This window comes from Chiloscyllium punctatum, chromosome 3 (assembly GCF_047496795.1).
Source record: "Chiloscyllium punctatum isolate Juve2018m chromosome 3, sChiPun1.3, whole genome shotgun sequence".
NCBI classification, from domain to species: Eukaryota; Metazoa; Chordata; class Chondrichthyes; order Orectolobiformes; family Hemiscylliidae; genus Chiloscyllium; species Chiloscyllium punctatum.
In genome coordinates, this window is record NC_092741.1 from 139,088,512 (window position 1) to 139,114,897 (window position 26,386).

Here is a 26,386-nt window from a genome sequence, read left to right on the forward strand (position 1 = left end):
AAAAACCTGGCTGATGGGCAAGGACCTTCCTTCTATTTGAAGCCTCCCTTCCTGGTTATACTTTCTGCCACTTACACCATCCAGACCATGTGGTGGAGTCACTCTTATTATCAATCTCAGCTTGGCCTGCTGCTTAGACTCTAGGCAATTTTTTTTCTGTATTTGAATACCTCACCTTGTTTCCCCTCAAATTTAAAAACTTTATTCTTAACTGGACTACTTTGCCACCCAAAAGAAATACCAACTGTCTCACTGTATTTCGTTTTCTGTCTTCTTCCGTCACCTTTTACACAAGATGACTATTTATTCTTGCTAGTTTCGAACTTCATCTCAACACATTATGCTCTTTCTCCTCTGAGTTCACTGCCCACATACTGTCCTTTAATCACTTCCACTGTGTAAACTCCCCAACTCTGTTGACAGCTACACCCTTAACCTCACCAGCTTATTGTGACCTCAGTATTCTCATCAAATGAACTCCAGCTAAAGCCAACTCTGATCAGTTCTTCGTACAACTCTCCACATATATCTCACTTCCACATCCAGCATCCTTTGTGTTCCTGGAATCTATTTCCCAACTAACTTGCTATGGCAATTTTTAAATTAATCTCTGGTCATTGTCCTTTGGCTCATCACAACATTTCTGTAGTTATTGATCAGCTCACAGTCATCTGCACCTTTTAATATCCGAAACCCCAGTAAAACCACTTCCATCTCAGCCTTTTCCACAGGTCCCCAGAATCACAGATGCCAGTCTTCAGCCAAATCAATTTCCTCCAAGTGATATCAAGAAGTGGCTGGAGGTTCTGGATTGCAAAGGCTATGGGGCCTGACAACATTTCAACAATAGTATTGAACACTAGTGCTCCAGGACTTGCCACTCCTCTAATCAAGCTGTTCCAATACAGCTACAACACTGACAACTACCTGACTATGTTCAGTTATGTTCTGTGTACGAAAAACAGGGCCACTTATCTCCTGACCTAGTTACAAGCTTGGTTCAACCACGGTCAAAAGAGCTGAAATCCAGATGTGAGGTGAAAGTGACTGCATTTGACAGCAAGGCTACATTTGACGAGTTTGGCATGACGGAGCCCTAGCAAAACTGGAATCAATGGGAATTAGGGAGAAAACGCTCAGCTGAATGACATCATATGTAGCACAAAGAAAAATGGTTATGGTTGTTTGAGGTCAATGATCTCAGCTCCAAGACATTTCTACAGGAATTCCTAAGGTAAGAACTGAGGCCCAATCATCTTCAGCTGCTCCATCAATTAAATTCCTTTCATCGCAAGATCAGAAGGGGGATGTTCACTGATGGTTACACAATGTTCAGCATAATTCATAATACCTCAGACACTGAAAGTATCTGTCCAAGTCCATTTCCAAATGTTGTAACAGCTCAACAGTATCCAGGTTTGGTCTGACAAGTATCAAGTAGCATTGGCGTCACACAAGTGCAGATAATGACCATCTCCAACAGTAGAGAATCTAACATTGACCCTGACATTCAATGGTATTAGCATCACTGAATCCCCGACTATGAACATCCTGCAGGGTTACCATTGACTAGAAAATGAACTGAACTGAAGTAACTCACTTCCTCATTCCCAAAAGCCTACAAGTCACAAATCAGGAGTGAGACAGAATACTGTCGGGATGCGTGCAGCTCCAACAACACTCAAGATGTTCAAAATCATCCAAGACAAAACAGTCCACTTAATTGGTAGCACATTCGCTCTCTCCATCATTGACTCTAAGCAGCAGAAGTGTGTATTTTTACATAATGCACTGCAGAAATTCACCAAGGATCCTTAGTCAGCATCTTCCAAACACATACCAACTTCCACCTAGAAGGACAGCAGATACAAGGAAAACTACCTCCTGCATGCTCCCTTCCAAGCCAATCTCCATCCTGACTTGGAATTATATCGCTGTTCCTTCAATGTCACTCAGCCAAAATCCTGGAACTTTCTCCCTGAGAATCATTGGTATTCTCTACCTCAGAGGAACAATGGAAGCTCAGTTTTTGAGTATGTTTAAAGCAGAGATTGATTAATTTCTGATTATCAGCAGTGTAAAAGGTCATGGAGATTATGGGTAAAAGGCATTCAATCAGCCATTATCATATTAAATGGCAGATCAGGTTCAATGGGTTAAATGGCCTATTCTTGTCCCTAGTGTTCTTTTTGTTGTTCCTGTATTCTTTTGATCTGATCGACCACACAATCTTCCTTCAACACCTTCCTACATTCATGGAGTACTCTTGTCTGGTTCTATTCTTATCTATTCAATCATTCTTCTGTTTTGCTATATCTTTTCAATAACGCAGCGCTGGTTTTCACCCTCATATCAATGTTACATGATCTAACCTCTTCCACCACCTCTGTCAATCCAGGCACTGTCCAAATTTCCACCAAATGAACAATTGCATTTCTGGCATCCAGTTGGCCATAATTTTTTTTCCCCAGTGAGTTTTGAGAATTCTGAACCATTGTCTTCACTTCCCATGATAAACTTAATTATCCAAAGCTGAGCCAAAATATTTGCAACCATGGTGATATATTTGACCCTGAGATGAAGTTCAAAAACATGTGCCTGGCATCACTATAGACCCCTTACCTCCATCGCTGCAACATTGTTTGATGCTGATCCTGTCTCAGCACATCGGCTGCTGAAACCCTCACCTATGCCTTTGTTCCCTCTAGACTTGACAATTCCAATGAGTCCGACTAGCATCCAATCTATTTTTTATTCACTCATAAGATGCAGGTGTTGCTGGCTGGGCTAGAAATTGTTGCCCTAGAGGAGATGATGGGTGAGCTGCCTTCTTGAATCATTACAGTCCATGTGCTGTAGCTAGATCCAGCATGTTATTAGGGAAGGAATTCCAAGATTTTGACCCAACAACACTGAAGGAACAGTGTCAAGGGACAATGGTTAGATCCACTGTTATTGGAAATGATCATAGCTTGGCACTTGTGTGGTTCAAATATTACTCATCAGTTTTCAGCCCAATATTCCGCCCTTTTTAAAATTTTAGTTCATCCAAAACTCTCCTACACATTTACAGGTGAAAACATTTAGTTCCCATCTTTGGTTTTCCTATCCTTGTCCCTCATTTCTCTATAATTCCAACTCCACAAAATTCTGAGATATCTCTGCTCCTCTAATTCCAGTCTCTTAAGCATCCCTAATTTTAATTGGTCAGTCACTTTTCAACTGCCTAAGTCTTAAGTTCTGGAATTCCCTCTCTAAACCCAACCTCTTCACTTCCTCATTGAAATCACTCGTTAAAATTCTTAGATTGAGCTTTTGGCGAAATACCCCAATATCACATTTTTTTTGGCACTGTACTTTGCTTTATAACACTTCTATGAACCATAATGGAATATTTTATTGCATAAAAGATGCTACAGAAATCTGATTTGTGTTGCTAAAAAGAAGAATGACCATTGTTCTTGCAACAGAATTCCAAATGTTCTGTAGAAGCAATGACTTCAGTCTTTATGCTCACTTTGTAAGGATAATTATAGAGTCATAGAGATGTACAGCATGGAAACAGACCCTTTGGTCCAACCCATCCATGCCGACCAGATATCCCAGCCCAATCGAGTCCCACCTGCCAGCACCCAGCCCATATCCTTCCAAACCCTTCCTATTCATATACCCATCCAAATGCCTTTTGAATGTTGCAATTGTACCAGCCTCCACCACTTCCTCTGGCAGCTCGTTCCATCCATGTACCACTCTCTGCGTGAAAACATTGCCTTTAGGTCTCTTTTATATCTTTCCCCTCTCACCCTAAACCTATGCCCTCTAGTTCTGGACTCCGCCATCCCAGGGAAGAGATTTTGTCTATTTACGCTATCCATGCCCCTCGTAATTGTATAAACCTCTATAAGGTAATCCCTCAGCCTCCGTTGCTCCAGGGAAAACAGCCCCAGCCTGTTCAGCCCCTCCCTATAGCTCAAATCCCGCGACCCTGGCAACATCCTTGTAAATCTTTTCTGAAGCCTTTCAAGTTTGACAACATCTCCAAATACGTTCTGAAATTTTGACATAGCTATACAAGAACCAGTCATAAGTCAACTGTAGTGAAGAGAGAATGAAATTCATTTCATTTGTGTCTAATTCCAGGATCAAATACCGACGACTAGTTTTTCAACGAACCAACGCAAGCGTTTGGCTGAAGCACCGATCAATGAAAACATGCCGAAAAGGTCTGGAATGTCTTTCAGTTATTATTTAAATCTCAGTAACTGCTGAAAGATAAAGTTACTGAAGTTAATAACATGCTTATTCTCATATAAGATTTGCAACCTTTTGCAATATTAGTTTTTAAAAATATTAATGGACAGTAAGTTGATTTGTGTAAATGTGCCACTCTTTAGGATACTTACTACTCCAATATAATTGCACATCTCACAATAAAGTAAACTCCACTGCTGCAGTGATTCCAATTGATGCAACTATTAAATTGTTTTCTATGATATGCAGTTGATCTTGGTTAATATTATTTATTCCTTCAAAATTGTAATGCATTTTGATAATTTCTCTTAGTTACTGAGCCAACCTTTTACTCCCTACTTGAAATCTAATTTTTCTTCTTAATGATCAAACACATCTGTTCTTTGCTCATTTCTGTGAGTGTTCATTGTATCAACTATGGAAGAAACAATTCTGCTTAGCATCAATTTTCAATTAATAATTATCGCTGATCGGCTGGACTTAATGGTAATACTAAAGGTAGATATCCTTGTATTAAGGTTGGTCATTCATATACTTCGTGCTGTTTACTTTGTATCAGGTGAATTGTTGACTGGAAGACTTATTGTCATTCATAATTATTTAGTTGCAAATACTAACAGATTGTAGATTTCTATGAGTGAATGTATTGGGAACATTTCAAAAGCCTTGTCTTACACTATGATAATTACCGTATATAATTTTGAATGGTACTGGAAATATTTTTCAGAAAAAGAAATCTTTCAACTTCTTCTCCGAAAGTATCATCAGTACACAGCCTCAGTACAGGCTGTATGTACACAGTAAAGAGCAGTCCTGTACCAAATCGGATGAGCACTGGTCACTTCTCTGCATGGGGTGTAGAAGATGATGAAGTCCTATATTACATGCAGGTAATACTAGAGAATCACAGCTGAATTAACAACTGACCAAGTTGCACCTAAATTGGAAGGGGACTAATATACTGGCAGGGAAATTTGCTCTAACTGCTTGGGAGGATTTAAACTAGTAAGGTGTGGGATGTGACCCAGGGAGATAGCGAGGAAAGAGATCGATCTGAGATGGGTACAGTGTGGAGTCCAGAACTAAAGGGCATAGGTTTAGGGTGAGCAGGGAAAGATATAAAAGAGACCTAACGAGCAACTTTTTCACGCAGAGAGTGGTATGTGTATGGAATGAGCTGCCAGAGGATGTGGTGGAGGCTGGTACAATTGCAACATTTAAGAGGCATTTGGCTGGGTATATGAATAGGAAGGGTTTGAAGGGATATGGGCCGGGCGCTGGCAGGTGGGACTAGATTGGATTGGGATATCTGGTTGGCATGGACGGGTTGGACTGAAGGATCTGTTTCCATGCTGTACATCTCTATGACTCCATAAGTTACCTGTAATGAGGTGACAAGCCTTTACTTTTGCTTTATTTCCTGCAAATCAGTGTTTAATTTTAGCAAAACATGTTTTGCTTAGAAAAATCAGTACATCCTTATGTATTGAAGTACACACGAGTATCTGACTTGCTGCTCAGAGATTTAAAGCAAGTTGTCGGTTTCTAAACAGGAAAGGTTAATGGAGAGGGCTCTTGTCAGCAGTCTGTGCTATGTTAGCTAATCTCAGTAAGTCTGCGGTAAAGGTAAATCTACAACAATTAGCCACGCCAGGGTTATGAGTCAAAATTCCCACTACTTATCATGGGGCAGCCAGCACACAGGGTATGAATACTGAGAGATGTCAGGTGGGAACTGAAGCAAGCAGAGCTGAACTGCCCTCTGCAGTTCTGTAGCTAGCTGGTGTTTGCTCTTGAATAACTTAATTGAGCAAAGTATTGGCAACTCATCGCCGCAATTAGGAAGACAATGTTTTTAAGAGAGGAGAATGAAAGGAGAAAATTTAAAAATATGAATTTTTTAAAAGAAAAAATGCAAATTTTGGTTCTATTCCTTAACATCCAGGAAACTCAAGTTTTGTTTTATTAATTTTGCATTAGACTAATTCATAAGACATGGAATCTTATTGCAAATTGTATTTGAGAATGTGGTAGTGAGTGACCTACTTGAATATCTGCAGTTCTTACCATTTAGGTATACTCAGCTTATTATTAGTGAGAAAGGAATTTGATCCAGTGGCAATGAGAGAACTGCAGTATAATTCAGATCACAAGGAATTTGCTGGCAAAGCATCCTTAGCAAACTGCTGCAATGAATCTCACAGATAATACTGTACACCAATGGTGGAGAAAGTGAATGTTTATACTGGTGGACTAGGGAGCCATCAAGAAAGTGCCTTGTCTTGGAAAGTTTTGAGCTGCATTTGTAGAGGCAATGGAGGGTATTCCATCAAATTCCTGACTTGTACTTTGTTGCTGATGGAAAGACTTCTGGAGCAAATGCTTTAGAATCCATGAATGTGATGATTTGACATAACTCAAAACATGTCATAATTGACATGTCATAATTTGACATCAGAGTGGCAGTTTCCATAAAGTACTGAAGTCCAAAAAACCCAGAACTGCTACAGTTCTACTTTGCTTGCGAATAAATTGAGCCCTTTCATTGGACCAGCCACATAAGTGCTCTGACTATTAAATCAGGTTGGAGGCTCAATACTCTGCAGCTCAGCAGATGGCTCCCCAAAGCTTCTCTATTGAGAATGAGGACAATAGAATATCCTTCACTGGATACATGTAGCTCCAACAACACTCATGATGATCGACATCATCAATGACAAAGCATAATGCTTGATCAGTATCCCTCCACCCCCTTAAACACTCCGTCCACCATTGGTTGCAATGTGTAATGACAACAAATGCATTGCAACAAGTCACCGAGGTTTCTTTGGCACACCTGTGCCACCTGAAGGGACAAGAGCAGTAGATGCACTGATATGGTTCTCTGAAAGTCACACAAAATCCTGCCAAGTATTTTCAGACACTGCTGTCAGCCTGTGACATTCTGCTTTGTTCACTATCATTAATCCAGCTTTCTCAATGCTGAGGCTAGGGCCTGCCTAATTATCAGTGTAAGAGGATAAACCATGGGTAAGTCTAAACTGAGGAGATAATTGTCTTACATAACAAGTTATTTTTATTGCATGATAACAATAAGTGAGGTTTACATTAACTAGCTAGGCAGAATTGATAAGGGTTCTTGGAAGCTGTACAGAGTACACCAGCTCTCCTCAGGCACTTGTGCAGAACTCAACTATCTCCACCCAAAGACTATCTGCTATTGGGAGGAGCTGAATATTAACTCATTTGGACATATAACTTGGACATATATGATTATTCTTTCATTCGTACGAGACCAAACCCATTAGCTCCCTATCTAACAGTATTGCAGAATTAAACCCACCGCAATATACCGCCCCAATAATATAAGCATAATCCTAGCTGAAAATTACTTTGGGATGCATGTTTAAATACATACCAGGCAACAGTCCTTCCATATGTGAAAGCAAGAAAAGTACATTAATATTTTAAAAAGGCTTTCAACACAAATCTTGTTGATTTTGGATTAAATGTTCAACATCACAAAATATTAATCAGATGTGATGAGCTTAATTGAGAGCTTTCGCAACAATGTTAAGAGTGTAACTTGATTGCTAAAATAGCCAGTTATTTTCTTCTTTTCCTCTTCCTTTAATAGAAGGACACCAGTAATGGCAAATCTGAACATGCCTTTGGAATGCCAACATCTTGCCCAGAAGGTAAAGTTTACTAAACTTCATCAAAGTCAGTGTTCACAGCTGCACGTCATTTCTAAAACTTGATTGAAGTAGGTGGATTGGCTAAGCAATCATTTGGATTTTATTTCATGGAGGGTGGGTCATCCTGGTTCAGCCGGAATTCATTGCCATTGAGAAGGAAGTGACGGACCAACACCTAGAGCTGCATCAGATATTGCACTTCCATGATGCCATTAAAAAGGGAGCTCCTGGATTTTGATCTATAGACAGCCAAGAAACAGGAATATAGTCCAAAGTTGGCATGGAGTGCAGCATGGAGGGGAACTTGCAAAATAAATCTAGAATATTCATTTGCTTATATCTTCCTAGAGTATTGATGATTTTGTTTTTGACTTGCTGTCTTTAATGTATTTTAACTCTGTCCTTATGAATTTATGAGAAGCCAATTTACACTTAAAGTGTAGGCTGTCCAGCAAGATCAGTGGGGCTTTGAAACATTGTAGTGAGTCAAGATCCAAACTTTTGTAGTGAACATTAACAAGCTTTACTAACTGTAGCTACATAGAAGAAATGACGAGGGAGAACATTTTCTGAAAAACTCAATGTGATCTAACTGCAATATGTCATTTCAAGCAAGTGTTCATTAGCTTTTTTAGAACAGATGTTGAGATTGTACAGGACATTGGGATGTGGCACGGTGGCTCAGTGGTTAGCACTGCTGCCTCACAGCGCCAGGAACCCAGATTCAATTCCAGCCTTTGATGACTGTCTGTGTGAAGTTTGCACATTCTTTTTATGTCTGCGTGGGTTTCCTCCGGGTGCTCCGGTTTCCTCCCGCAGTCCAAAGATGTGCAGGTCAGGTGAATTGGCCACGCTAAATTGCCCGTAGTGTTAGGTAAGGGGTAAATGTAGGGGCATGGGTGGGTTGCGCTTCGGCGGGGCGGTGTGGACTTGTTGGGCCGAAGGGCTTGTTTCCATGCTGTAATCTAATCTAATTAGGAGGTTTCTCAAATTATGAGGTGAATGGCAGGTGTCATTTCCCTAGGGTGGGGAATTTCAAGACTAAGGGGCATTTTTTAAGAGGATAGGAGAAAGATTTCCAAAGGAAATGGTGGATGCAGGTTACAACATTTAAAAGACATTTAAGAACATGAATAAGAAATATTTGGAGAGGTATGGGCTAAGCACAGGCTGGTGTCACTAGCTTAGTTTGGGATTGTGGCCGGCATGGACTGGTTTGACCGAAGTGTCTATTTATGTGCTATTTGTCTCTATGGCTATAATTCTATAAATGTATCGATGACCCGTTGATCCTCAAACAGAAACCTCATTAATTTGTCTTCAATTCTGGTGTTAAAGGATAACAACTTTATATGGACATCGTACTAACTGCGTTTCGTGTTATAAAGGCAGGGAAGAGATAAAAATACATAGTCTATGCAGTATATGGACCTAAGTTGTTCAAAAAAAGAGCTAATTAGACCAGATTTTTCATTCTGTCTTTGTCTGATACATTTTATTGATCCATCTTAATTACAAATTATTCATAATTTCATGTCGTTGGTAGTTTTTTTCTGTAAGTATCTTCAATCGTAAATTGTTTAACTGAAGTTATTTTTGAATCATTCATGTTTTGCACATATATTCCCTGTTGCTCAATTTTTAGTTATTTCCTGAGGTATTTGGTCTGACTCCAAACAAGGTGAGGCAGGTCTGAGTGAGTGACTGAGTGACTGAGTGAGTGATTGAGTGAATGAATGAGTGAGTGAGTGAGTGAGTAACTGAGTGAGTGAATGAATGGATGAGTGAGTGACTGACTGACTGACTGAGTAAGTGAATGAGTGAGTGACTGAGTGAGTAAGTGAGTGAATGACTGAGTGACTGACTGAGTAAGTGAGTGACTGAGTGAGTGAGTGAATGAATGAGTGAGTGACTGAGTGAGTAAGTGAGTGAGTGAGTAACTGAGTGAGTGAGTGAGTGACTGAGTGAGTAAGTGAGTGATTGAGTGAGTAAGTGAATGAGTGAGTGACTGAGTGACTGAGTGAGGGAGTAAGTGAGTGACTGAGTAAGTGAATGAGTGAGTGACTGAGTGACTGAGTGAGTAAGTGAGTGCGTGAGTGAATGAGTGAGTGAGTAAGTGAGTGAGTGACTGAGTAAGTGAGTGAGTGAGTAACTGAGTGAGTGAGTGAGTAAGCGAGTGAGTGAGTAAGTGAATGAGTGAGTGACTGAGTAAATGAGTGAATGAGTGAGTGAGTGACTGAGTGAGTAAGTGAGTGCGTGAGTGAATGAGTGAGTGAGTAAGTGAGTGAGTGACTGAGTAAGTGAGTGAGTGAGTAACTGAGTGAGTGAGTGAGTAAGCGAGTGAGTGAGTAAGTGAATGAGTGAGTGACTGAGTAAATGAGTGAATGAGTGAGTGAGTGACTGAGTGAGTAAGTGAGTGACTGAGTGAGTAAGTGAATGAGTGAGTAAGTGAGTGACTGAATGAGTAAGTGAGTCAGTGAGTAACTAAGTGAGTGACTTAGTGACTGAGTGAGTGAGTGAGTGGCTTGAGGATCCCAGATTGTAGTCTGCTGTAATATGTGGTCCTACTTCATTTATCCTGCCTACCCTAAATATCATTTGCTTAACTTAAGGCTAAGTCCTTCTTTGCTTCCAAATCCTGACCTCATTTTAAAGTTGAGAAAAGCCTTGTTGAATTTTTGAATTCGTACTGATGCCAACGTTTGTAAAGTTCGCATGTTACTCAACATCTTTGACAGTTTCATGAGGTTCACCTCCTGGTACTTTAATATACTGAAACTATAATCTGCTAGTTCCATTGACCCCGGTTGCAAGGTTGGTGAGTTGGGTAATTTTTGACAAATGCTGTAACCTTCTTGCTTTGAGTGGAAGATGGTTTAACCCATCATTATTTATTCTCTTTTTAGCATCCGAGTCATTGCAAAGTTTCCAGAATTCCAGCAATAACCTTGTGAATCAAAGAACCCAGAGTACCAAAAAGCAAAAGCACGTTGCAAACTGGATGAGTGTTAACTCAAAAATGCACTTCAGTGAAAAACTCCTCAAAACACCTGATTCCAGTCTGCCCAATGAATCTGATAAACATGATGAGACAATCCTTCCCACTTCACCAGAGATATGGATTTGTGACACATGTTTATTATCAAACAAGGCTCCAGCAGTGAGATGTAGGGGCTGTGACATACTGAAGTATGGAGTCATACTGCAGAGCTGTAAAGGAAACCAGTCAAAAGGTAATCATCGTTACAAATAATGTCCTATTCCGAACGTACAAGTAGCTCTCCCAAGATTGCAGAGTTAATTTATGTAGTGATTGAAATGAGGTGAGGCAGGTGTGCCTCATATAATATGAGTTTCCTGATTGGGGCTGTTAATCCGGTCCAATCAGGGAGCCCTGGCTGACAGGTAAGAACAGGAGTGTCAGAGGTTCTGTTCACTCAGAGACTGGCTCTGAGGGAGCTGAACCAGTGTCAAGAACTATGCAGGTGTCCATAAAGGGTGACTTGGTGACAGGATACTAGCCTGAATGGAGATATTTCAATTTACACACCTTTCTAATTTTACATTGCGAACTAATCAGCTTGATGAATTTAACATGTAATATATATAAATACCACCTCACCCAAACAGCGAGTCAAGAAGGTAGCAAGTCATGGAGTACCAAGGCAACTTCTGATGCCAACTTGAAAGTTAATTGGATCAGACAAAGCAAGGGAAGGACTGACTTGTGAAGTACCAAAGAAATCTGATTGCTGGGACTTTTGCTGCTTACAATATATATAGAAAATAGGAGGTAGCAATAACAACATGGGCAACTTGTATTTCATATCACCTTGTGTTTAACAAAACATCCCAAGCTCTTTCACAGGAACATTATAAAGCAAAATATGTTCACTTGCCTTCTCCTAAGCAGGTTCCCCTTCAAGAGAGAAGGATCCTGCTGAGAGACAACCCCTGCTCTTGCTGCCTGAACCTCTGTCACCCTTTCCCTATATCATCACCCTGGGTACAGACTCCTACCATCACTCACCCACAGCCAATCCTGAACAAAGATGAGTGTCATACTGGCAGTAGCCATTGTGAAATTCAGCAGGTTTGTGGAGACAAAACAGAATTAATGTTTCAAATTCAGTAACCCTTCTTCAAAGTGATATGATAATTGATTTGCAATGCTTTTGGCTGATCTACCTGTCAAAACTGAGTCCTGAGAAAGAGTTAAGCCCAAAAAGTTGACTTGTCCACTTTCTGATGCTACCTGGCTGGCTTTGTTCTTCCAGCCTAAGTTGAATCATTGACGCATTTGAAATCTGTGAGCAGTAAGTGTAAGGTTTGCAGAAATGGAAGGTGTGTGAGGATATGAGTCTTGTAAATTATTGAATTGGATGTTTGCCTGTTACCTTAAATACTATGGCAAGTGCAGGTGTGCTGTGATCACCTCATTCATTGAAGATCCTTATCTAAATTTTAGGTTACATAATCTAGATCTTTAATGTTAATTACTTCTTCCATGCTGTAAGGCCATGTCCTCACAGCAGTAAGTGCAGTAAAATGTACACTTTATAGGTGAAGAAACCTTTTTAATATACAATGTTAGATCAGGAAGTGTGTATTATAAAGATTTGTGAGTAATATCCTCTCTGTTGATCTCTGGGAGACAATTCACTCTAGATTTCTACAACATGTCATGCCTTATTGTATTGCACATAACAATGCAAAATGTGCCTCACAGCGCCAGAGACCTGGGTTCAATTCCCGCCTCAGGCAACTGACTGTGTGGAGTTTGCACGTTCTCCCCGTGTCTGCGTGGGTTTCCTCCGGGTGCTCCGGTTTCCTCCCGCAGTCCAAAGATGTGCAGGTCAGGTGAATTGGCCATGCTAAATTGCCCGTAGTGTTAGGTAAGGGGTAAATGTAGGGGTATGGGTGGGTTGCACTTCGGCGGGGTGGTGTGGAATTGTTGGGCCGAAGGGCCTGTTTCCACACTGTAAGTAATCTAATCTAATCTAATCTAATCTAAATTTAAATGATACTGCATAATATTTATTCTGCAGTGCCAAAAAGTGTTTCACATTCAATAACTTAGAAGAACAGTGCTCATAGATCCCATGGCAAAAGTGTCAGACTGATTTTGTGAATTTAATAATTCCCCTGTATAAGGCACATCTCCTCTCTGAAAGAGATCACTGAAAAGGCAATTGTCAGTGGAGTCATTAAAATCAAAATATCACTGCTGAGGCAGGGAATACTGGAACTGCATCTGTCAAAGCAAATTTCTGTTATGTCTAAGAGGTCAGATTGACTGAAAGAGCAAATCTGTGGAAGGGAATGGACAGCAGGGGAAGGAGAATGGAGACACTGAATTGGAATATTTGAGTAAAGAAAGTGATGGCAGGATCATGAATAGGGATTAATTTAGGAAATTCAACCAAATGGGATTATTAAATTCATTTCTTAGCTCTGGACAAATTGTATCGAGCGTCAGACTTTTGCAGAAGGAATTAAAAATTTGAACATGGTTAGAATGGTATGGCAGTGAAAGCCTTGACTATGTAAAAATCATACCTGAAAAAGAATACTGAATTCTCAACTTGTTTACAGAAATGACCGCTGACAGAAGAAGCACCAAGATGGAATCCAGTATAGTAGCAACCCCTCCGATTACCAGAGTAACAGAGATGTCTACATCCTTGACTACCCCCACTCCTTCTCACATGCCTGGCATAATTTGCTCTGCTCCAGAAATGTATTCTTCAGCTGATACCACATCCACTACGACTGAAGAGAGAATGACAATGGAATTTCTTCCAACTGGCACAGAATGTGCAACTGTTCACCAACCCACTGAAAAAAACACAATTGCTTTATTGTCATCTGTGTCCATTGGAAATACTGAGCCTGATGAAAAACTGTTTCATGCTATATCACATCCAGCAAAATCAACACGACAGGATGTCAACAAGGAAGATAATGACCAAGATCCCGGTGTGTTAGCTTATATTTCATAGTTCAGCCTGATATCTATTAATGGTGATGATTATTTGGTTTTGTTGTTTGTCTGAGATATTTAACAGTCAATCAGGAATTCCTGTTTAACTGCTATAGTTGACCGACTGGAGAAATTAAAGAGGAGAAAGCTACATTGGCAGTTAGTAATGACCTGCTGACAATTTTTACTAGCAGTGACATTCGTCTATTCAGCTCCTGCTGAAGCATCCATTTAAACCCAGCAGCAACAAGGGTTTATGGTGAGAAGAGATTCAGGAATTAGGATCTGAATTTTTGTAAGGTTGGAGATTCTCTCTGTCATTACAAGTATGACGGATGAGTCCAGAAATTAAATGCCTTGCCTTTCCCAAACATGACTCCTAGCATTTCCAAGTGGGGAGATGAGCTGGAATGCAGTCAGGTTGTGTTTCATGCACATATATTTCTATAGAAATCAAACACAGCCTCTGTTCATGTCTAATTTTGGTTTTACATGTTTCTGAAATGCACGATTGCACAGAATTGGTAGGACTGATAAGAGTAGCTCTGCATTTTGGGGGTTTATTTGTGAGTTGGGATATCTTTTTGGAGAGGCAGAGTGATCCCTGTGGATGTGTCCCTGGGACTCCCTTGGAAAGGCAAAGTGGTCTTTATTAGGGATAAGGTGCCTTTGGGGTTTATTGAAAATATACATGAGAAAAAAAGTGTATAAATTAATTAACTACAAAGCTCATTGAAACTGTCAACAGAGCTGTCATTTGTTTGGCACGGGGACTATAATTGGCCTTGGGAAGTGGCTGGAGGAGCATTGAATGGCATGGAAAGTTTGAAGAGTTGTGGAGGTATGTGGAGAGGCATGAGAGGTTGGCATGGAAGGGGTGAGGGGAGTGTGGATGTGATGAATGAGGGTTTGAGGGCTGTCATTTTATTCTTTTTTTAACACAAACTACCACATAATGTCAGTGCTCCAAGGCAAACCTACCACACAGACTGTTTCCACACCTGACAGCCTCCGTAACTATTCCAGGGCTTCCTGATCCTCGTCACAATGCCACAGAATGGAAATCCTAATTTCCAAGGTTGGAGTTGGAAAATGTTCCAACTATTGGGAGCAAAGATCTAAGTCTGAGTTTCAGTTCATTATTTTTGGTTATAGATTTCTTGTGGAACAGTGATGCTCCTTTATATTCAGATTTGTTCACTGTGCTGCTGCAAATAAATTGATGAATGGGTTCCCTCTGCTACTACATTAATTCCGAATCCACATAGAAATGTTGGGCCTTCCCTCCTTTGACTGAAGTGTCTTGCCAAGTGTAATATACTGATGGCACTCACCACCTACCCTGCCTTATAAATGAAAAATGATCTGTTGAGAAATAATTGGAGACTACTTGTGCTAAAATGTAGTGCAGTGTCAGTATTATCAGAAGAAAAATAACAAGAATGAGAATGGAAAGTTTCATACATGTTGTAGGTTGAATTAAAACAGATTGAGGGCACATGTCCATATTTCAGATAAAATAGAGCTGGAGTTTCATTTTCAGAGCTCCAAATGACCTTAATTCAATGAAGGACATTGTCAAGAACTTGCATTTATTCACTTAAGTGGTTAAGTCTCAGATTCTGTTTTCTGTCTAAAATAGCTTCAGAAAACAAATTGAACATTTTTAAAGAAGGATGTGGAATAGTTAAGAATCGAATTAAAACCTCCAATTGAAATAAAGGAAATAAACTATACCAACTAGTAAAAGGGAAAGTTAATGTCTGATCAGAATGAACTGGAGGGTTTTTTTTTGGACTGGTGGTCTGTGACCTGCAGTGTTCCACAAGGATCAGTGCTGAGTCCACTTTTGTTTATCATTTGTACAAATGATTTAGATGAGAATATAGAAGGCATGGTTCATACGTTTGTGAAAATGCCAAGGCTGGTAATATAGTGAACAGGACAGTGAAGAAGTTTATCTAAGATTTCAAAGAAATCTTGATCAATAAACTAAAGAGTGGCATATTGAGTTTAATTTGGATAAATGTGAGGTATTGCATTTTGGTAAAACAAACAAGGGCAGGACTTATACAATTAAATGTGACCATGGGGAGTGTTGCCCAACAGACAGACCTAGGGGTTCGGGTATATAATTCTTTGAAGTTTGCATCAAATTTAGATAGGAAGGAGTTAAGAAAGAAAGTTAAGAAGTAAATTTAGTTAAAGAGTTTTGCATGCTTGCCTTCATTGCTCAGACCTTTGAGTATAGGAGTTGAAATGTGACGTTGAGATTGTACAGGGTCAAGTTGTATGTTTGCTCACTTATCTGGTAGGTTTGTTCTCAGATGTTTCGTCACCATGCTAGGTAACATTATCAGTGAGCCACCGGTGAAGCACTGTGTTCTGTCCCACTTTCTATTTATGTGTCTTGGTCTGTTGTGGTAGATGATATAATTTCTGGTTCTTTTTCTCAGAGATTGGTAAATGGGGTCCAAATTGATGTGTTTATTGATGAAGTCCCGGTTCAAATGCCAGGCCTCTAACAATTCTGTTTAGCCTGTCCCAGGATGGACGTGTTGCCACTTTTGGTGGCTAGTTGGTGCTCATGTATCCTGGTGGCTAGTTTCCTGCCCGTCTGTCTGTCCAATATGGTGTTTGTTGCAGTCCTTGCATGGTACACCAAAGACATGACCAGCTATCACTAGTACCCTTACACACAGATGACTGGGACAACACTTCCATCCTAGGACGGGCTAAACAGAGACACATACAGGAATTCCTAGAGGCCTGGCATTTGAACCAGAATTCCATCAATAAACACATCAATTTGGATCCCGTTTACCAACGTCTGAGACAAAGAACCTGAAATTATATCACCCACCACAACAGACTAAGACACATAAATAGAAAGCGGGACAGAACATCAGTGCTTCATTGGAGGTTCACTGATGATGTTACCTAACATGGTGACAAAACATCTGAGAACAAACCTACCAGCTCAGTGAGCAAACTTACAAACCGATCCACAAACCTGAGCCAAACATCTTCTCAAAAATCATATTGTACAGGGTGTTGGTGAGATCTCTTCTGGAGTACTGTGTCCAATTCCAGTCTCCCTGTTATAAAAAATATATTAGTAAGCTGGAGGTGTTTCAGAAAAGATTGACCACAATGTTTCCAGGAATAGAGTGTTTAAGTCATAAAAAAGGCTGAATAGTCTGGGAGATTTTTCACTTGAGCATAGGAGGTTGAGGAGTGACTTTATAGAGGTTTACAAAATCATGAGGGGCATAGATAAGGTATTTGGCAAGTGCCTTTTCCCTTGGATGGGGTATTTCAAGACCACAAAGTATATTTTTGAGGTTAAAGGAGAAGATTTAATAAAGGCATGGGGGCAGTTCTTTTAAACAGACAGTGGTTCTTGTGTGTAATGAACTTCCAGAGGAAGTGGTGGATTGTATATACAGATACAATGCTTAAAAGACATCAAGATAAGAAATGTTTGAAGGAATATGGGCCAAGTGCAGGCAGTTGAGACTAGTTTAGTTTAGGATTATGGTTGGCATAGACTAGACAGACCAAAGGGTCTGTTTCCCTGCTGTATGACTGTATAACTCTATAACTGGGGTGATGTTGTGAAGCAATTACAGTCTATTTCAACCTTTACAAAATATAAAAAACATTATAGCGCAGTACAGGCCCTTTGGCCCTCGTTGTTGCACCGACCTGTGAAACCAACCTGAGGCCCATCTAACCTACACTATTCCATACGTATATCCAAAGACCATTTTAATGCCCTTAAATTTGGTGAGTCTATTACCTTACTGTCTTTTCTAGTTTGTTATTTTTGACAAGTCTTGTGAAGCTGTAAATGAACTTAGACTCTGAAAGTAATTATTTTCAGTCTCTCGCTAATTGATAAATTTACTGAAATAATAAATATTTTCCCATCTATATGCAGATGAACCTGTAGCGAAAAAAGCCTGCAGAATCCAACTGTCTTCGGCCACCGTATCTTTCCCACATGCTTTTGGCCCATCTCCAATCTACACAACAGGTGGTTCTTTAACACTACCCAAGTGTACCCACTACAATGTCCCTTCATCAACCAGGTCAGACATGACGACAACAGCAGTCTCCAGCAAACCGCTTCCATTCCTGTTCTTTGGCTGCTCGAACAGAATAGGCAGCAACAATATCAATCCTGAAACGTTTGCATCCTCCGTCAACTTCCCTTCTGTCTTTGGATGCAGGGGCGCGATTAACACTAAAGCCATGACCAACGAGAGTCCTTCATCACATCCTTTCACTGGTATGCTCAGTGTTGTTTTAATAATTTTGTGACAAGTAGCTTTCCAGAAAGTACCTTGGAATAGAACGTTTTTTATGAAGTCTTAATATTGGTGCAAGATCAGAAAAAAAAACAGACACACTGAAATAATATTCAAGTTTATAGGCTTTTTATTAGTCATTTGTATTGAAACAAAATGACGCAGTTTATTGAAGATTCTTGTCTCACCAGGACAATTTTCAAGAATACCAATTTAAGGGAGAAACCAACATTTATACTGCATGAGAGTACTAACTTGTAAGCAAATGAGACTCCGATTGTAGAGGTGTTGCCATGCAGCATGCACTAATTAACGATGAGTTAAAGTTAACAGCCAAGCCTTACTAAATCTTAAACCAGGCAGGTTGACTCTGATTAACTCAGACATGGACAACAAACAATTGTCATTTAGTGTTGAGTTGAAACAGATACAATGCATGTACATGTTCTTTCAGCTTTCAAAGAACATTGTCCCATATATTAATTCGCATGGTTTCCAGTACATGCAAATATGCAAATGAGACCAACTAGTTGTCAGCATAATTCCCCACACCCTCAGGATTATCCATCCTTTTTTTTCATTCATAGGATGAGGCTGGTGCTGGCCAGGCCAGCCCTATTGTCCATCCCTAATTGCCCAGAGGCAGTTAAGAGTCAGCCACAGTGCTATGGGTTTCGAGTCAAATGTAGGCCAGACCAGGTAAGCACAGCATTTTCCTTCCCTGAAGGAACCAAGTGGGTTTTTACCACAATCTGCAATGGAGTTATGGTTTTCATTAAACTTTTAATTCCAGACTTCTGTAAATTCAAAATTTCACCAACTGCTAAGGCAAGATTTGAACCAGGTTCACAGAGTATTTCCTGGAGCAGCAATCCAGAAATAATACCATTAGGCCATTCCCTCCCCATTGTCCTGTAAAAGAATTTTATATAATGTTGGACATTGTATTGTGATCTTTGTAGAAATAGGCTGGTTGGGAGAAGTCATAGAATCATAGAGTCAAAGAGATGTACAGCACAGAAACAGACCCTTCGGTCCAACCCGTCCACCAGCCGACCAGATATCCCAACCCAATCTAGTCCCACCTGCCAGCACCTGGCTCATGCCCCTCCAAACCCTTCCTATTCAAACACCTGCCCAAATGCCTTTTAAAATGTTCCAATTGTACAAGCCTCCACCACTTCCTCTGGTAGCTCATTCCTAACATGTACCACCCTATGCGTGAAAACATTGCCCTTTAGGTGTCTTTTATATCCTTCCCCTCTTACCCTAAACCTGTGCCCTCTAGTTGTGGACTTTCCCACCTCAGAGAAAAAACTTTGTCTATTTATCCTATCCATGCCCCTCCTAATTTCGTAAACCTCTATAATGTCACCTCTATAATCTCAGCCTCCGATGCTACAGGGAATACAGCCCCAGCTTGTTCAGCCTCACCTATAGCTCAAATCCTCCAACCCTGGCAACATCCTTGTAAATATTTTCTGAAACCTTTCAAGTTTCACAACATCTTCCCAATACGAAGGAGACCAGAATTGCACGCAATATTCCAACAGTGGTCTAACCAATGTCCTGTACCGCCACAACATGACCTCCCAACTCAATACTCTGACCAATAAAGTAAAGCATATCAAATGCCTTCTTCACTATCCTGTCTACCTGTCAAGGAACTATGAACCTGCACTCTAAGGTCTCTTTGTTCAGCAACACTTCCTGGGACCTTACTATTAAGTGTATAAGTCCTGCTAAGATTAGCTTTCCCAAAATGCAGCACCTCGAATTTACCTAAATTAAACTCCACCTGCCACTCCTCAGCCCATTGGCCCATTTGATCAAGATCCTGTTGTAATCTGAGGTAACCTTCTTTGCTGTCCAGTACACCTCCAATTTTGGTGTCATCTGCAAACTTACTAATATTACCTGTTATGCTCACATCCAAATCATTTATATAAATTATGAAAAGTAGTGGAGCCAGCACCAATCCTTGTGGCATTCCACTGATCACAAGCCTCCAGTCTGAAAAACCCTCGACCACCACCCTCTGTCTTCTACTTTTGAGCCAGTTCTGCATCCAAATAGCTAGTTTTCCCTGTATTCCATGAGATCTAACCTTGCTAACCAATCTCCCATGGGGAACCTTGTCGAACACCTTACTGAAGTCCATATAGATTACACCTACCGCTCTGCCCTCATCAATCTTCTTTGTTACTTCTTCAAAAAACTCAATCACATTTGTGAGACATGATTTCCCACACACAAAGCCATGTTGATTATCCCTAATTAGTCCTTGCCTTTCCAAATCCATGTGCACCCTGTCCCTCAGGACTCTCTCCAACAACTTGCTCACCTCCGACATCAGTCTCACTGCTTTATAGTTCCCTGGCTCGTCCTTGCCACATTTCTTAAGTGGCACAACGTTAGCCAACCTTCTGGCACCTCACCTGTAACCTGTAACTATCGATGATACAAATATCTCAGTAAGAGACCCAGCAATCACTTCCCTGGATTCCCACAGAGTTGTAGGGTACACTTGATCAGGTCCTAGGGATTTATCCACTTTTATGCATCTCAAGAGCACTTCCTCCTCTGTTATATGGACAGATTTCAAGACGTCACTGTCTATTTCTCTCCGTTCTATATTAGATTACTTACAGTGTGGAAACAGGCCCTTCGGCCCAACAAGTCCACACCGCCCCGCCGAAGCGTAACCCACCCATACCCCTACATCTACATCTACATCTACCCCTTACCTAACACTACGGGCAATTTAGCATGGCCAATTCACCTGACCTGCACATCTTTGGACTGTGGGAGGAAACCGGAGCACCCGGAGGAAACCCACGCAGACACGGGGAGAACGTGCAAACTCCACACAGTCAGTCGCCTGAGGCGGGAATTGAACCCGGGTCTCCGGCGCTGCGAGGCAGCAGTGCTAACCACTGTGCCACCGTGCCGCCCACCCACTGTGCCACCGTGCCGCCATGTTCTTTTCCACCGTAAATACTGATTAAAATACTCATTTAGTATCTCCCCCATCTCCTGCGGCTCCACACAAAGGCTGCCTTGCTGACCTTTGAGGGACTCTGTTCTCTCCCTAGTAACCCTTCTGTCCTGAATGCATTCGTAAAAAACCCTTGGATTCTCTTTAATTCTATTTGCCAAAGCTAACTCATGTCCCCTTTTTGCCCTCCTGATTTCACTCTTAAGTATACTCCGACTTCCTTTATACTCTTTTAAGGATTCACTCGATCTATCCTGTCTATACCTGACATATGCTTCCTTCTTTTTCTTAATCAAACCGTCAATTTCTTTAGTCATCCAGCATTCCCTATACCTACCAGCCTTTCCTTTCACCCTCACAGGAATATACTTTCTCAGGACTCTTATCTCATTTCTGAAGGCTTCCCATTTTCCAGTTGTCCCTACACCTGTGAGCATTTGCCCCCACTCAGCTTTTGAAAGTTCTTGCCTAATAACGTCAAAATTGGCCTTTCTCCAATTTAGAACTTCAACTTTTAGATCTGGTCTATCCTTTTCCATCACTATTTTAAAACGAATAGAATTATGGTCGTTGGCCCCAAAGTGCTCCCCCACTGATACCTCAGTCACCTACCCTGCCTTATTTCCCAAGAGTAGGTCAAGTTTTGCACCTTCTCTAGTAGGTACATCCACATACTGAATCAGAAGATGTTCTTATACACACTTAGCAAATTCCTCTCCATCTAAACCCTGAACACTAATGCAGTCCCAGTCTATGTTTGGAAAGTTAAAATCCCCTACCAGAAACCCTATAATTCTTACAGATAGCTGAGATCACCTTACAAATTTGTTTCTCAATTTCCCTCTGACTATTAGGGGGTCAATAATACAATCCCAATCAGGTGATCATCCCTTTCTTATTTCACAGTTTCACCCAAATAATTTCCCTGGACGTATTTCCGGGAATATATTCCCTCAGTACAGCTGTAATGCTACCCTTTATCAAAAACGCCACTCCCCCTCCTCTCTTGCCTCCCTTTCTATCCTTCCTGTAGCATTTGTGTCTTGGAACACTAAGCTGCCAGTCCTGTCCATCCCTGAGCCATGTTTCTGTAATTGCTATGATATTCGTATGTTCCAATATTCGTAACCATGCCCTGAGTTGTTCCTAACCATGCCCTGAGTTCCCTGCTTGTTGCAAACAGCTGAAGGAATATGCTATGTAGACAGACAGGAGACTAAAAGAACACAATAAGTCAGTCAGTATCAGGCAGTGGAGAATTCAACATTTCAGGTATAACCCTTCTTCAGAACTGAAGCATTGACATCTCCACCTCTTGATGCTGCCTGGTTTGCTGTGTTCTTCCAGCCTCCTGTCTGTCTATTTTGGATTCCAGCATCTACAGTTTTTTTTGTCTCTAATGAAGGAATACGTTGTTTGATATAATCTGTTAGTTTTTGGAATGTGTGGCCTACATGTCTGACATCACGCCAGCACTAAAATTAATCTACTCATTAGTGTGATATGTAAAATATCTTCTAGGCTTAGCAGCAGCATCCTGTTCATAGCGACTGCCACTCGGGTTAGTTGCTGCAGAGTGTCAGTCTGAAACAACTAGCTGCACTTATCGTTGAAACATTTGTGATACCCTGCCCGTCCCGGGTATTCTGAATTGGACTGAACACATTTTGGGCCCAAAGGTGCCTTCAGTTTTTCATGAAGTATAACAAAAAGTGACCTGATCAAAAAAGCCATTGTCCTGCAAGATTGCTGTGGGCATCCAAGTTGAGCGTCGCATTTGTCAGGTGAACAAATGACTTTGGCCCCATATATAAGGTCGCTCATGAAGCCAATCTTATAGTGCATTAAATTGTAGGAATCTCGATATGGATATTAACCAGTGAAGGACTTTCAGTAGGTTGTGATAAAGAGTCCCCCTGTCACACATTTCTCAAGCTTATAATTAATGAAACTAAACTTTTCAGTAATGGGTATGGAAAGTAATCATGAGAATTCCAGAACCAAAAGAACTTCACTTGGCACATGTTTGGTTTCCTCTTTGCAACCAGCTCAATTCTGCAACAACTCACAGAGGCTTAAATTCATTCATGAAACCCACAATGGCTTCCTGAATCATGGCCATATACTAGCCCTGAATCGTATTGTCAGTACCTGCAGCCTCAGGTAGACTTTAACGGGACAGGATCTTCTTCTCTTTTGTATTGCCTATTTACCTGAAAGGACCTGTGTGCATCGTGGAAAAACTCCATTGCTTGATTGGGGATGATTGAAGGAACCAGGCTAAAGTTGTCTGATGAATGAAACTTCTCTGCCTACTAATTAAATCCATAAAGTTTGCAGTAATATATTTGCTTTATGTTATTGCTGCAGAAAATGAAGACTCTCAGTGGTAGCAAAATAGCATAAAATGAAAAGTGATACGTTTTGTTGCTATGTAGAGCTAAGATGAGAGAGTTTGATATGAAAAAAAATGTACACTACTCCTTTAAATTGTTTGGCTCACTTTATGATGCATTTTGGAGAGCGTCATCTTTGTTACAAAAGGAAGTAAAGTATACAAGATGTCATCAGGTATATTCCCTGAGGAATAAAGGCTCTATCTAGACTACAGGAAATTCAACTGAAGTTAGAGGAACTGCAATGTTGCAGGCTACGTTCAATAAATAGGTACAACTTGTACAATCCCTGACAGCTAATGTGGCAGTAGCTGCAGAGAGAGTGATGGGAGGAATTGTAGCAAGAAGCTGAATTACAAAGTAAAGAGGATATCAAAAGACCTGAAGAGAAACCAAAGGTAGCTAAGTCACCAATGAACATGAGTGAGGTTTTATCTGAAGTCAACCAGAGCCATGGTACCTAAACACCAGAGTTTCAAGAAATGTCGGCAGTACCTCACCTCTATTGGTAGAAATCATTCATAGGAGAAAGCGATGGTGGAGATCAGAGTCAAAAATTGCGGTGCCAGCAAAGCACAGCTGGTCAGGCAGCATCCAAGGAGCAGGAGGGTCGACATTTTGGGCATAAGCTCTTCATTCCTGATTAAGAGCTTATGCTTGAAACATCAATCCTCCAGCACCTTGGATGCTGCCTGACCGACTGTGCTTTTCCAGCTCCACTCTTTTTTTGACAGTAATCATTTTTTGAAAGATAAAGTCATAACAATGAGCAAAGAACATAAATAATTAATAAATTCAATGCAAAAATGGAAATTAGAAATCAGCTGCGGTGAAACTATATCCAAGGAGAATGACACAAGTGCAAACTAAACACTGAAAGTTTTGAGGTGTTCTGAGGAATCTTCTGAGGAAGGGTCACCAGACCTGAAACATTAACTCTGATTTCTCTTCACAAATGCTGCCAGACCTGCTAAGCTTTTCCAGCAATTTCTTTTTTTGTTATTGAAAATTCAGAGTTTATTAATCTGTGGAAATGTCACTGGAGTCTGCAATTGAATCTCATCAGCAAGCCATGGAAGAACTCAATTTTTCATTTAGGAAGGGAACAGAGGATTCTGGAGCCAAGGAGCTCAGAATGGCTTAAAGCTGAGCATCAAATAGAACTTAGGAATTTTAAAATTAAACAAATTTTGACGGGTCTAACTATCCAAAAGTTATTGAAAAATTAAAATCTCAGCTGTAAGGAATTACAAAGCACAACCAAGCAGCTGAAAGGGATTCGTTAGTGAGTTTTGAGAAGATTTGTAGCTCAGGTTGAGGTTCTAGATGTAGGTTTGCTCGCTGAGCTGGAAGGTTCATTTTCAGACGTTTTGTCGCCATACTAGGTAACATCTTCAGTGAGCCTCCGGATGAAGCCCGCTTTATATTTATGTGTTTAGGTTTCCTTGGGTTGGTGATGTCATTTCCTGTGGTGACACCATTTCCTATGATGATGGCATTTCTTGTTATTTTACTCATGGGGTGGTAAATGGGATCCAAGTCAATGTGTTTGTTGATAGAGTTCCAGTAGGAATGCTATGCTTCTAGGAATTCTAGTGCATGACTCTGTTTGGCTTGTTCTAGGATGAATGTGTTGTCCCAGTCAAAGTGATGGTCCTTCCTCATCCATACGTAAGTATACTAGTGAGGGTGGGTCATGTCTTTTTGTGGCTAGTTGATGTTTGTATATCCTGGTGGCTAGTTTTCTGCCTGTTGGTCCAATATAGTGTTTGTTACAGTTCTTGCAAGGTATTTTGTAAATGACATTAGTTTTGCTTGTTGTCTGTATAGGGACTTTCATTAGCTGCTGTTTTAGTGTATTGTAGCCATTAAAGACATGACCCACTCTCACTAGTATCCTTACATACAGATAAGGAAGGATGCCATTTTGACTGGGACAACACATCTATCTTAGGACAAGCCAAACAGACACACTCACGAGAATTCCTAGAAGCATGACATTCCAACTGGAACTCTATCAACAAGCACATTGACTTGGATCCCATTTACCACCCCCTGAAAAAAAGAACCGGACATGACATCATCATAGGAAATGATGTTACTACAGGAAATTACATCACATAAATAGAAAGCGCGCTACACCACCAGTGCTTCAACCGAAGCCTGACTAAAGATGTTACCTAATATGATGGTGAAACATCTGAAAATGAACCTTCCAGCTCAGTGAGCAAACCTACATCCAGAAGGGATTCATTAGAAATGGCGTAACAAAAGAAAATGAACATACTGCAGTAGAAGGAAGTGTAAATGCTGTATTGCAAATGAAGAGAGTTACAAAAGTGGAAAACATTGGCTGCAGGAGAAGTCTCTGAAGATGTACTGAAATTAGTCCTTCCTATTACCAACATAGCTCTTATGTTGGTAATAGGAAGGACTAACATAACCAACATAACAAAAATACCTGATGACCTTGTTGAATTTTCTGAATGTTGAAGCAAGTCTGTAGATTGTCTCGGAACTGAGGAGTTTGCTATGAATGCCAATGCAGATGCAAGTATCCAAAAGTAGTTTACACAAATCTTCAGATTTACTCGATTATTTGTTTTGGTGAAGTGCTACTTTCTGCTGAAGTTTCCAGGATATCATTGTTGTAGAAGAGCAGCCTCAAGCTAAAGGGAATGTGGAACCAGTCTTACTTTAGAAGCAGTAGGTAAGTTTCATTGTTACATTTTCAACATTATCTTCTG

The 26,386-nt window shown here is 40.6% G+C and overlaps 1 protein-coding gene across 1 annotated transcript; it reads left to right on the forward strand.

Annotated features, from left to right (window-relative positions):
* The first annotated feature begins 7,760 nt into the window (after nucleotides 1-7,760).
* On the forward strand, nucleotides 7,761-18,258 carry LOC140454418 (uncharacterized). Its single transcript, XM_072549131.1, has 4 exons — nucleotides 7,761-7,949; nucleotides 10,856-11,182; nucleotides 13,545-13,928; nucleotides 17,876-18,258. Exons 1-4 carry the CDS (start codon nucleotides 7,928-7,930, stop codon nucleotides 18,256-18,258), a joined length of 1,116 nt encoding a protein of 371 aa, XP_072405232.1. The 5' UTR covers nucleotides 7,761-7,927.
* The last annotated feature ends 8,128 nt before the right edge of the window (nucleotides 18,259-26,386 follow it).

Bases quoted from the DNA above. Each gene is read 5' to 3' on its own strand.
- LOC140454418 (XM_072549131.1), top strand. From the start codon at position 7,928: ATGCCAACATCTTGCCCAGAAG. The intron at 11,183-13,544 runs GTAATCATCGTT...ACTTGTTTACAG, and splicing joins TAAAGGAAACCAGTCAAAAG to AAATGACCGCTGACAGAAGA. The intron at 13,929-17,875 runs GTGTGTTAGCTT...ATCTATATGCAG, and splicing joins AGATAATGACCAAGATCCCG to ATGAACCTGTAGCGAAAAAA.